The sequence below is a fragment of the Carassius carassius genome, chromosome 47 (genome assembly GCF_963082965.1).
Source record: "Carassius carassius chromosome 47, fCarCar2.1, whole genome shotgun sequence".
NCBI lineage: Eukaryota > Metazoa > Chordata > Actinopteri > Cypriniformes > Cyprinidae > Carassius > Carassius carassius.
In genome coordinates this window covers 24,482,331-24,495,789 of record NC_081801.1, presented here as the reverse complement: position 1 = coordinate 24,495,789, position 13,459 = coordinate 24,482,331, and the positions used below count along the sequence as shown (strand labels likewise).

At 36.2% G+C, this 13,459-nt stretch overlaps 1 protein-coding gene across 2 annotated transcripts in view; it reads right to left on the bottom strand.

Annotated features, from left to right (window-relative positions):
* pdlim4 (PDZ and LIM domain 4) overlaps positions 1 to 13,459 on the bottom strand; it is a 38,516-nt gene that overhangs the window by 7,174 nt on the left and 17,883 nt on the right. Inside the window, exons 4-5 of one of the 2 annotated variants that reach the window (XM_059541878.1) lie at positions 3,934 to 4,130; positions 2,390 to 2,553 (exon numbers count right to left, since the gene is read on the bottom strand). In XM_059541878.1, coding sequence (XP_059397861.1) covers positions 2,390 to 2,553; positions 3,934 to 4,130 — 361 coding nt within the window. The remainder of the gene's footprint in view (positions 1 to 2,389; positions 2,554 to 3,933; positions 4,131 to 13,459) is intronic. The other variant, XM_059541879.1, reaches the window with a different exon arrangement.

Sequence of the window (13,459 nt, the reverse complement as noted above, 5' to 3'; positions counted from 1 at the left end):
ATAATTTTATTTAAAACTAACTATTTATTTTTAAATATAATAGTAATATCACACTGTATTTACGGTTTTGTTTATTATTTTACGAGAAAAGGGCAATAATGCTATTACTTAAATTAATAATTACTAGATTTTTTTGTAGTTATATTTAATGGGTCACAGTCACTATGTGAGCACCAAACCAAACCAAACCTCCAGGTGCTCTCATGAGAACCAGTCTGAAAAACATTTGTGCATCCCTGCTAAGTAACATGCATTTACTACTTCTCACTCACACAAAAACAGATTCTGTATTCCTCAAAATGAACACAAACCTGTAATATTTAAATATGGTAAATAATATGAATGTCCTTTATGCATTTAATCCCAATTTATTAATCAGTGTCTTTGTAGCTGACCTTAAATAAATCGAATTCAACCGTACTGATTAAAAACAACTTCAGATAAACAACTGAACATACTTCTCTTGCGTCCCAGTCTTTATGCAATCCATAATGGCAGAACAGCTGAAAGCTTTATTTGAGCTTTTTGAATTTACGTTTCCTTCAGCCTAAGGCTTATTCATTTCACTTTTGGAGTAAAAGGGCTTTTGTACATTCACCAAAAAAATTTTAAAAAATGTTTATATTAAAAACAAACAAGCAAAATCAGGCTAAATGAGAAAACGTAATGCAAAAGATACTCAAAAAAAATCTAACGTTACTTTTCATAAAACCTAAGTAATGCAATTAGTTACATTTTTAGGGTGTAATGCAATATTGTAATGCATTACTTTTAAAAGTAACTTTCCCCAAAACTGTCCTCAGTTATGCTGTTCCATTAATTCACATACAAATTCGCTCTTCAAATAACATTCTTGAATAAATTCTCATTTTTTGAGTGAACTATTGCTTTAAAAAGTGAGGAACAACTCAAAATGAGCGCTCAGCAGCTGTCCCTGGAACAAGAGCTGGCCGGAAATGAATGTCCTTCACGCTTCAGTCTCAGGTCAGATACTATTCTCCACGCAGACGTAGCTGAAAATCACGGGTGTGTGTTAGCTTCAGGGCACTGCTGGGGCCAAGTATGGAGCACAGCTGCCAAGGCCTCCTCCTATTTTCTCCGTTTCAAGCCAAGTTTAGAACCAGGACTGGCGTAGCATGAGCTCAGTGGAGAAAACCACCCTGCTGCTGGATGAGGAAACATCCGAGGAAAAATTACGGATAAATGATACAATGGTGCCTGCCTCCGTCAACCGACTGTTGCTGTGCCAAAGTGAGATCATTAACTCTTATTCCCAAGGACTGCTGGGACAGGTTACAACTCCAAACCTGTCAACGAATACCATTATTTACACACTTAAACACTTGATCTCTGAGCCCTGTGGCTCCACAGGCCTTTAATTCAAACTAAGAGAAATGGCAAATTGTATGTATAGTGTGGTCTAGAAGTCTCTCTATGGGATTTGGCTGAGACAAAACATATTTTTGGGCTTAAATGACATAAAGCACAGCATTTTGAGTTTTTTTTTAGCCTGCAAGAGACTAGAGAGCGACCTGGCCCAAAAATGCAGTGCATTTACAGAATACATTTTTAAGCAGCATGACAATTTTAACATAGCGTAGCATTTCTAGTAACAAGCATATACTGATGTATTGTGATAAAACACCATATCACAGTTTTGTTACCAAAAAAAAAAAAAAAAGTAGATCGACTGTAACCTGCAGCTTATCATGAAACAAGTGACTCAAAACCAGCCGCAACTTTTACTTTTTTTTCCTGTTTCTGCAGCAGCTTTTTTTGTAGTGTTAAATAATGGTGCAAATACCAGTAAACTGACTACCGCAGATCACCTTGCATGCTTTTAAATCCTCTCCTCCCATAAATGTTGTGTCTCAAAGGGAAATGCCTACAAATGCATATGCAATACGGTCAGCTGCAAAGTTCACACTTTTACTGCCAAAAGAGGTTTTGCGCCGGTGCAAACTGACAGTAAATCTGGACCCACACTGTGCCATGTTGGACAACACATTCACTTTCAATATGGATGGACAAATTGCAAAGACTATTTACAATAAAAAGCAGATATACAGTGCTTAACACTGCAAGCATACAAGCACCTCTTCATTCAGTCAGTTTGAGATTTAAGGCCCACACTTTAGAGTGACACAACAGCAAATAATGGAAAATTAAAATTTGTTTGGTCTTTTGAATTAACAGGTTTCTGTTTACTAAGATTATATATATATACACACATATTACGTGAAAAGTGGACAAAAGTTATTTAGTTTTAAAGGTACAACTGATAAAATCATAGAAACAAATTACTATATAGGACCGTTTTTAACATATTACTGGTAATTAACAACTTTTAAACATACATTCTGAGAGAGAAATAGAAAGTAAAACTGACCCCCATCCTCAGCTTCCAGGATTTCCTGCAGGTATTTAAAGGAGCCAGATTGTTTGGGAGCTGACACAGGTTCCTCATGATCCTGAAGCATCCTGTAGACATCTGACTGTGGGTCGAAACCGTTGCGGTTGCCTGATGAATTCACTGGCAGTTCAGGGCTGAAACTGAGAGTAAAAAACACATCCCCATCTCTTTCTCTTCCAGAAACATCTGCTATTGCCATATGTTTTCATACTGAGCAAAACAATCTTTCAGTGAATCAAGGTATTTATAAAAACTGAAAGAATGGAAGCCAATGTAAGTGCTTAAATTTCAATCAAAACACATTTGTTAAAAATCTATCAGTCAAAACTTTGAACACCGTAAAGCTGCATACTCTACCTAAAAAGGAATATTTTAGGGTATAATTTTCTGCCTGTTACGACTTTTGTAATATTCCTCTAAAAAATGCAATACCCTAAAGACATTTCTCCCCAAAATGACATGCTTTATCATTTGAAAATAACAGCTAGATCAATTAAACTCATATTCATTTTAACAAGTTTAACAAGATATAGATTTGTTTATAAACAAGGCACAATTCCACGCAGGATTTTCAGAAAGACTGAATCTAAAAGATGATGCTGTGCGACTCTATTGGATCCGACAGTAATGTCCCAGCACACAAGTGAGTAGCTGTTTACGTCGCCACTATTGCTTTGTCTGTTATTACAGATCATTTGATATGTACTTCGTATGTATGTGTTTTTAACATAAATCAAATCCGCATCCATCTATCAGTTGTGTAGGCTGTCAAACATACACAACTGTTAGCCAATCAGTGGGCGTTTACTTCCGAGTCTAAAATCCAAACAGATAACGCCTATTCAAACAGAGCGGGTCAAAACAGGACAAAAATGAGTCTATTACTTCCAGATTATTATGTTTTTTGATGTAAAAATCTTTTGTGACCTCAGAAAACAGTACAAGATGATAAAAAAGGCACTTCATGACCACTTTAAGTATAGAAGGAATTCATAAACAATGGATTTGTCATCTACAGAATAAACAGCGGGTTTTACAAGCAAGCAACTGCTTCTCATTCACCCTTATCTTTCATACAAATACTCTAGTGCTTCAGGAAACTCAAGGGTATTTTGCAAATATCAGTGCAGCAGATGTTCCCTTGACGTCTCTTCACTCACAATCCAGTTCTAACATGAACTGGTTTTTACATAACAATAGGCATGAAGAGCTGTAATATCTTTCAGTCTGAAGTGTTTATTGTTGTGAAAAGCTCTGAGCGAAGACAGGACCTGCACTGTACATTTCCAACATTGCTTCCTTGATAAATCACTGTTTCTCACAGCCTTGTGAGGATCATAAATATCAGTTTCTGGCCGTTGCAACAGCAGTGTGGTTTGTGTTGGCTAGAAGTGATCAGTGTACAGTTAATGTGAAATCAGAACTGACTTAATTTACCTTATGTGCCTCGTCTTATTGTTCTTCCAAAGAAAAAAATGCTTTATTCCTGTGCATGTGTGAATAGCTGTAAAATGGCACACCTGTGGGGGGAGCCTAGGCTGAGGCCTGCCATCTGCTTTGTTAGGGCACCATTTCCATTATTTTGTGAATACAGGCCAGCTGGATTGTTGTAGGTAGGTCTGGAGTTGCCGTTATTGTACACACCGCCTGTGATGGGACTCTTGGGGGACGGACTCATGGGAGTGGGGCTATAGCCACTGCTGATTGGTCGAAAAGTCTGTGGGAAAATAAAGGTGATTTTTATTCAAATACTTTCTAAATTCCAGAGCAACTTATCCACTTTTTACTAAAAGCGTATCACCTTTGAATTTTAGGTAGCATATGTAATGATGCATCCTGAGCCATTTGAAAATCGCTTAAAATATGTGACCCTGGAGCACAAAACCAGTCTGAAGGCTGAAGTTAGCAATAGCCAAAAATACATTGTATGGGTCAAAATTATAGATTTTCATTTTATGCCAAAACTCATTAGGATATTAAGTAACGATCATGTTCCATGAACATATTTTGTAAATTTCTTACCATAAACATATCAAAACCTAATTTTTGATTAGTAATATTCTTTGCTAAGAACTTAATTTGGACAACTTTTTTTTTTTGCTCCCTCAGATTCCAGATTTTCAAATAGTTGTATCTCAGCCAAATATTGTCCTCCTAACAAACCATACATCAATGGAAAGCTTATTTATTCAGCTTTCGGATGATGCATAAATCTAAATTTAGAAAAATTTACACTTAAGACTGGTTTTGTGGTCCAGGGTAACATATGCAATTCAAGTCAGTTGAGATGTAAAACAAATCACGATACAATTGGGAGTCAGGAGTTACATGAATGTATTTCTGAATAGAACAGACTATCTTCAGAAAACTTCACCTTGTCTCTGTATAATGCATATTAAAGTAGTGTTTATAAGCACAGCTGTAACCTAGGAAACGCTGTATTGCTGTTGTTCCATAAGCGCCACCTGCTGTCAGAGATTGAGCTTGGGTCTCATTCAGTTGGCCTGCTTTTATGTAGCATAATTACACAAAGCTAAAGTCAGGCCTTTTTTTCTGTACAAGGTCCATTTTCTGTGGACATTTTGATATAAAATAAAAAATAAAAAACAGTAAGAAAAATCCAAGCTTGGAAATAGCATAAACCCTATGTATATATAAACAGATATTTTTTTAGTTGTATTATTTATTTACTTATTTGAAGAAATTTGCTGTATTTTGTCTGAGAAATAATAAAAAGACACTTGCTCATTTATAATTTGCCTTAAATTTCATTTTATTAACATATTTTTGAGAAAATCATATTGTGAAAGCAGGATTGTGAACCGTTACATCCCTATCGAATTGAGATGACTGTACGAGTCCAGCATGATCCATGATTGGAACAGTAAAACAGCTTTTGACAGGTTTACAGATCTGAGATGCACCCAGTAAACAGCTTACCTACAAATACCTAAATATTTACTGTTGCACACAAATTCCCATCTTATACATTCGCCTCTGGTCAAGTCAGTGCTTGAGTACAAGCTGTAGCAGTCATTTAAGGAAACATATTTGTGTTATCCTTCGCAGATGGAGTGGAGATGCTTTTTATTTTATTCGCTAAAGAGTTTGTCTGAAGTAGTGTACTTGAAGACTAATTCTGAGAAAAGAAGAAACTTTTGTTTAAGTGTGAATGGCTGTCAAATTTAAAACTCTGCATGCCGGAAATTATGGAAGAATATGGGTAGCATTATTCAATTTGGAATGTAATATTCAAAATGACAATGCAATATGTAAAATGACAATGCATTTCTGTATTTACATTTACATTTTCCAATACATTTGTGCAACGTTTGGTGCAAAATGAAAATGAAAATTAAATTACATAATTTTCATTTGCCATTTCATACACCATTTTTAACATGTAAAATGAATACGAATTTTAACGCTTTATAAGTTGCAAAATTAAAATGAAAATGTATTACAGAAATGATTAGATATGTCTAACATGTTCAAGCAAAAACTGTGGCAAAATTATCATTTAAATGCTATTTTTCTTAAATGCATTAACACTCACAGTCAAGACATTTACGATTGCATTTTCATTCAGTGTTCCGCAATGAATGTAGCAAAATTTTATATGCACATTGAAAATGCATTCCGAGCCGATCACGTGTCCGCCCCCTCCTGCCATGTCAATCACTGCGTGAACAAGGCGGGGCTTGCAGAAGGTCAGAGACTCAAATCTCAAGAAAAGGATTCAAGTGAGAGAACATGGACAAGACCGTTGGTCCATGTACGTTTTGATAATTTCGGTTTATGGCTTCAATATTTCATTCACACTTGTGGGCGGAGCTGAAACGCTGCTTTTATCTGATTGGTCGAATCGCTCAACCTTCAGCTCGGTCTTTTCATTCTTTCAGGCAGAATAAGAGTCAGTGCGAGTGAAGCACTGTAATGTCTGAAACCACCACTCACTGTTAATTAGCATAATATTTGAATCAGATGTAGCTGGGCACATAATTCGTGCTGCTAATTCATCACTAAATAGTCTATAACTGTCGGTTGCTAAACATTTCTATCGTAAAACAGTTTTCTAATACAGTACTACTTACATCTTTCCATAAACTCTAGTTGCATTGTGACATTGATAATAAGACCTGCATTCTTTGATTTGATTGGCCATCTTGATCATTTTGACATTGACGAGCACTGTTGGACCATGGAGGCAGACCAGCGTAGAGCCCTGCACGGGTCTCAAATTAAATTGGGATAGTTAATCTCAAATTACTACTTCTCTCAAAACAGCTAATACTACTGTTCCAACTATTAAAGTAGTTCAGTTTTGTAAGTAATGGTAAAGTGATTATATGTCGTTTCGTTTTTTTTATTAAGTTAATTTACAACCCGAATTCCGGAAAAGTTGGGACGTTTTTTTAATTTTAATAAAATGAAAACTAAAAGACTTTCAAATCACATGAGCCAATATTTTATTCACAATAGAACATAGATAACATAGCAAATGTTTAAACTGAGAAAGTTTACAATTTTATGCACAAAATGAGCTCATTGCAATTTTGATTTCTGCTACAGGTCTCAAAATAGTTGGGACGGGGCATGTTTACCATGGTGTAGCATCTCCTTTTCTTTTCAAAACAGTTTGAAGACGTCTGGGCATTGAGGCTATGAGTTGCTGGAGTTTTGCTGTTGGAATTTGGTCCCATTCTTGCCTTATATAGATTTCCAGCTGCTGAAGAGTTCGTGGTCGTCTTTGACGTATTTTTCGTTTAATGATGCGCCAAATGTTCTCTATAGGTGAAAGATCTGGACTGCAGGCAGGCCAGGTTAGCACCCGGACTCTTCTACGACGAAGCCATGCTGTTGTTATAGCTGCAGTATGTGGTTTTGCATTGTCCTGCTGAAATTAACAAGGCCTTCCCTGAAATTGACGTTGTTTGGAGGGAAGCATATGTTGCTCTAAAACCTTTATTTACCTTTCAACATTCACAGAGCCTTCCAAAACATGCAAGCTGCCCATACCGTATGCACTTATGCACCCCCATACCATCAGAGATGCTGGCTTTTGAACTGAACGCTGATAACATGCTGGAAGGTCTCCCTCCTCTTTAGCCCGGAGGACACGGCGTCCGTGATTTCCAACAAGAATGTCAAATTTGGACTCGTCTGACCATAAAACACTATTCCACTTTGAAATAGTCCATTTTAAATGAGCCTTGGCCCACAGGACACAACGGCGCTTCTGGACCATGTTCACATATGGCTTCCTTTTTGCATGATAGAGCTTTAGTTGGCATCTGCTGATGGCACGGCGGATTGTGTTTACCGACAGTGGTTTCTGAAAGTATTCCTGGGCCCATTTAGTAATGTCATTGACACAATCATGCCGATGAGTGATGCAGTGTCGTCTGAGAGCCCGAAGACCACGGGCATCCAATAAAGGTCTCCGGCCTTGTCCCTTACGCACAGAGATTTCTCCAGTTTCTCTGAATCTTTTGATGATGTTATGCACTGTAGATGATGACATTTGTAAAGCCTTTGCAATTTGACGTTGAGGAACATTGTTTTTAAAGTTTTCCACAATTTTTTTACGCAGTCTTTCACAGATTGGAGAGCCTCTGCCCATCTTTACTTCTGAGAGACTCTGCTTCTCTAAGACAAAGCTTTTATAGCTAATCATGTTACAGACCTGATATCAATTAACTTAATTAATCACTAGATGTTCTCCCAGCTGAATCTTTTCAAAAATGCTTGCTTTTTTAGCCATTTGTTGCCCCCGTGCCAACTTTTTTGAGACCTGTAGCAGGCATTAAATTTTAAATGAGCTAATTAAGTGGATAAAAGTGTAAAATTTCTCAGTTTAAACATTTGCTACGTTATCTATGTTCTATTGTGAATAAAATATTGGCTCATGTGATTTGAAATTCCTTTAGTTTTCATTTTATTAAAATTTAAAAAACGTCCCAACTTTTCCGGAATTCGGGTTGTAGAAAAACGAAGCAAAAAACATTTTTGTTCATTAAATATACGTTTTTGTTTTCTAAAGTAACAACCAAGTGGCCAGTGTCAGACAGTGAGCCTATGTTTGATCAATTTAGCTTTGTCAAATCATCACAACTTGCCTAAAATAAAATCTATAGACACAAAACAGTTCAAGCAGATAAATGTGTGCTATATCCAATAGTCTGTGCTGAGAGTGGAAACTAAAGCGCGCTTTGCAGGACTTGGAGACGCCAGCGTGATCGCTTTCATTTTTTTCAGTGGATACACCATAATTTTTGCTCATAAAGGCAAGAGCAATGCATCATTCTTTACTGCAAAGGGTCTACTTTTATTTGTGTGCACTCAAAAAAAAAAAAAAAACTTTGCACTTTTATAAAATAAAGTAAACAAACATGAAGCGCTTTCTGCCCTCTCGTCTTGAACAGGAGCACTTCACAAAAATGAACTGAAACTCAGCAAATATATGCCACACAGGCATGATATATATAAGCTTTAAATTACGACTTAACAAAATAAAACAAATCAAAAACAAAACCTCTTTGATTATAATCATAATATGTAAAGATACACTTCTCTCTAAAGGCACGTCTAATGAGGAGATGCCGAGACAGGATCGGAAACTTCATCCTTGCGACACAGACTCAGAAAACACTAGTTTATTAGTAAATGATTAAAATAACTCCTTCCTATTCCCCCTGACACATTTATGGTAATTACTTTTGCCAATGCTTTGCAGAACGCTTAAGCCTACTGGCAATATATGTCATGCATTAATACTGACTGCAATAAAAGAAATGGTGAAACTGATAGCAGCAATGTTTCATAATTGATACCAGGCAAACGTCAAAAAAAGTTTTAATTTAAATACAAAATCATCATATTAGAATGATTCTGAAGAATCATGTGACACTGAAGACTGGAGTAATGATGCTGAAAAATCAGCTTTTATCACAGCAATAAATTGCATTTTACTAAATATTACAAAAAAAAATAGTTGTTGTAACAAAATTTCCAACATTACTATTTTACTGTATTTTTGATCAAACAAATGCAGCCTAGGTGAACAGTTGAGAATTCTTTCATACAGTTAAAACCCTTTATTATTTCAAACATAATTGATAGTGTACCATTCTCCATCACTGAACCATCATTATTCTAAAGCACTGGGAAACAAGAGCTTAATCAAGAAAATGAATCTGGAATCAACTGTTTAGAGTCAATTCCAAAATGCATGCATCCTACTGTGTTTTACAAAAAAATATGAGTATTTGAGTTTGGAACGACACAAAGGTGATTAAATAATGACAGAATTCTCTCTCTCTCTTTCGCTCTCTATCTCTCTCTCTATGGTAAATAGACAATCTAAGCAGCGCTCATTTTTCAGCTCCACAGCAGGAGGCAGATAGTTTGTCTGCAATCCACATTTTCATCTTTCCAAGAAAAGGTTCTGTTTTCTGTTGACAGTGAAAAAGATCTCCCATCACTGTATTACGGTACAAAATGTTCCGAGGGCAACAAGTCAGTATGAAGATTGCATTTTTCATTTTGAGTGGACAGAAGCCAGCTGTTCTCAGTCGCTCATTTTAAACAATGTGTGAGAGACTATTTCTATGCAGTAATATGAATGATTTAGTAGGTTCATATGCATTTTATTATGTTATTCGTTCCCTTGAGGGCCACTTATAAGTTTAAAACAGAATTATTTTCCTCTGTATCTTTATAAATACCCTCACAGAATATAAAATAAGATAGAGTACATAAAGTGCAGTTTTAGTTCCAACATCGCCATCCAGATTCTGTGCAAAAATGCATGGCAGGTTTACGAAATCCACATTTTGCTTGAATGTAAAGATCAAACGGAAATGATCAGGGATAAAATTATCTTGCTGATGCTTTCATCAAGCTGACATCAGAAAGATGCAGAAACTCTTGCAGCTCATCTTAATAAATGTTAGTTAGTTAGTTAGTTTAATGTCCACAAAGTGGAAATTTGACATGCTCTTTTCTTTTGTATTGAGGAGAAATAACTGAATTACGAATATGTTGTCATCAAGCTCTTTTGTCTTAGAAGACCGTAAACAACTGGTGTCAGAAAACTTGCTCAAGTGAAAATATTACGATGTCTTGTTACTAAGAGGAGAAACCGTGTACAGCAGAAACATTTAATAAAGGACCTGATGCATTCACAATAGACACTCAGTGAAATGTATTTTTGTATTTGACAATTCTGATCTTTGCTTAAGTTTTATAACTTCAAATAAATATTCAGAGCATACAGAAACATACCTTTAAAATACCAGGAACCTTTAAAAATCGTGGGAAAGCATGGAGGCCATATGGATACAAAACCTCCCAAAAAAATCAAACTTCACAGAGCAGTTCAATTGATATCAGATGCCACAAATTTACTCTGGTTATGGGTCAAGATTGGTTTGACCTGAACAACAGATCATTTATCATCATATAAACATTTGTTATTTTATAATTACAAACATTGTTTGTTTTACAGTATTTGAGCAATGATCCGGCCACTAGCTGATTAACACTAAACAGAAACATTATCATCTAAAGTATTTAAAAAAAGTTCATACTTGAAAACAATTCAAATGCAGGCCAATACAGATTGTTCTTTTACTGGGAAGGAATCGCCTAAAAACTCTGGGAACATAAATTGAAGTAGACCACCAAACAGACTGTTAGTGAGCATGTAAGAAATATTGCTGCTGCAAAATAACAGACATGAAATAACCCCAATATAGCATAAATGAAACACCTCATAGCAGATCTATACAGGTGGAGCTGGGGAAGGTGGAGGGTTTCTGAAGCAAGCTGCAACTGCTACGGTAAGCCCTAGTCATATATTTGAATGCTGAGCAGCGAGCTCATTGGCTACTGATACAGGACAGAACCAATCAGCTGTGCCATGTGATGATGTCATTCGGTCAGATTGAGTTAGACCTATCGAACTGCGCCATCTAGAGTTTCATGCCAGAACTCTGCATATATCATCTATAGCTTTAGTCCTGCTATAGATAATGTTTACAGCCCTGTTGGGGACGCAACATCCTGAGGCATTTCTACAGAGAAAACCGTGGCAGAAATCCTCTTGTTGCTAAAAAAATACCCGTTGAAGACCTGTGTGTTGATGCATGCCTCTTTACTTTACATGTCTGCCACAAAAGGGTGTAACTGCAATAAAAATGGCAGATTTACTAGTCTACACATCTGGTGTGTAGCTTATAAAAGAGCCAGTTTTGTAGTCTTACATTGAAACCCATTCAATTATGTACCTTTTTAATCATACATTTTCAATATATAAGCTTAATTTTTGTTATTTAATAAATCCGGATAATGCTTTTGTCTCATTAAATTGATTTATTTAACCTATTCTGTAATACAGTGAATGAAGGGGATCACTGAAATAGCTGTTTAAACAAACTCACTTTGTTTAACTCTAACCCTAACTTCAGAAGAAATATTACATGACAACCTTTTAAAACAGTGTGGTGTAAAAATGTAAAAATTATATGTATTATTAAGGAAATAAGAATTTATATTTTGTTGATTTATTTATTTTTATTAATGCTGTTTACATTTATTTTGCTGCAATTTAAATTACTGTTACGCAAAAACAAGATAAATTATTATTGTGAAGTATTTGGTAACACTTTACAATGTCCCGTCAGCTAACATTATTTAATGCATTAGAACATTACAGTTAAAAAAGTACATTTGTGACAATATTTATTAATCTTGTTTATTTCTGTTAATAAAAATAAACTTAGAACTTTTGGTTTGTAGAACATTTTAGGAAATAGGGTGCAGTTAACTGTTTGCAAATGAAATCTTATTGTAAAGTGTTACTAAACATCAATCAGTTATTTTAGTTGTACTGCCTTTTATTTATTAATGTAATTACTACATTAATGAGAACTTCCAGAGAATAATGGACTAAAAAGATGAGGTACAGTGTCCTCATCAGGGGCGATGTGACCAAAAATGCTAAATTTAATTCTGTGTTTTTCTCTCTGAACGAAATACAACCTGGACATGTTTTGTAGGATTCAAACAGACAGCAATGACTATCCTAAAGTAAACTTAATCATCACTGAGGGCCCACCAGAAACACAGAAAGACCAGGAAAATATTTATGAGGAGTGTTTGTGTCTGCTCATAAATCCTGACTATTATCAGGTTTCACCGACTTGTTTTACAATGCTATCCCAGCATGCCCTTTGGCTCTGGGTGATGGCCCAGAGAGCCAGAACATTCAGAACTATCCAAAGAGCCCTGCTACTGCAGCGGACTGCCAGTAATGAAATGAATAAATCTAAACTGACCCCAAACCTACTTTTATTCATTAAGGCTTGCTGTGGGGAAATTACCCCTGATTTATGGAGGTTGATATCAACCTGAGCACTGCAAAGGAGATATAGAAGTTGAAGGGAGGACCTGATGGAAACCATATGGCAAAAAAAACACTCCCAGAATCAGCCCCATAACATTACATCTCCAGCTCACCATCAAATAATACAAAGGAAACTACTAAATATTAGGGATGGCATGGTTCGCTGAAAAAAAACACACGGTTCGACACGCGCTGGGACCGCGGTTCAACTTAAATCTGACAAAGCATCTGTATGTTTTGCTATAAGTAATGTGTAAAACAAACATGGTTCAGCTAATATATGTTTCTGTTGATGCATGTGCATTCTGGATTCCTAGACATAAAAAACATAGACAAACCATGCACTCTTGTTCAATGTGAATGCCGTATGCTGGAATATGAGCAGTCATTTATTCCTTCATCACCCGGGTGCTGATAGCACGGCGCACAGATGAGACCTGAACACCACACGCTGATATCTGTGTTTAAACTCATTTAAGCTTTGGCAGTTTAAACATTTAAGAGCCAGAGAGGACGCGAGCTCGCTCGCGAAGTGTGAAGATTTGTGCGTGCGCTCATCCGAAGCCCGGAAAACCCGCACCTCAGAACGCGCGCACGTATAAGCTCTCTCAGATGTATTGTGTTTAAATGGACAAATT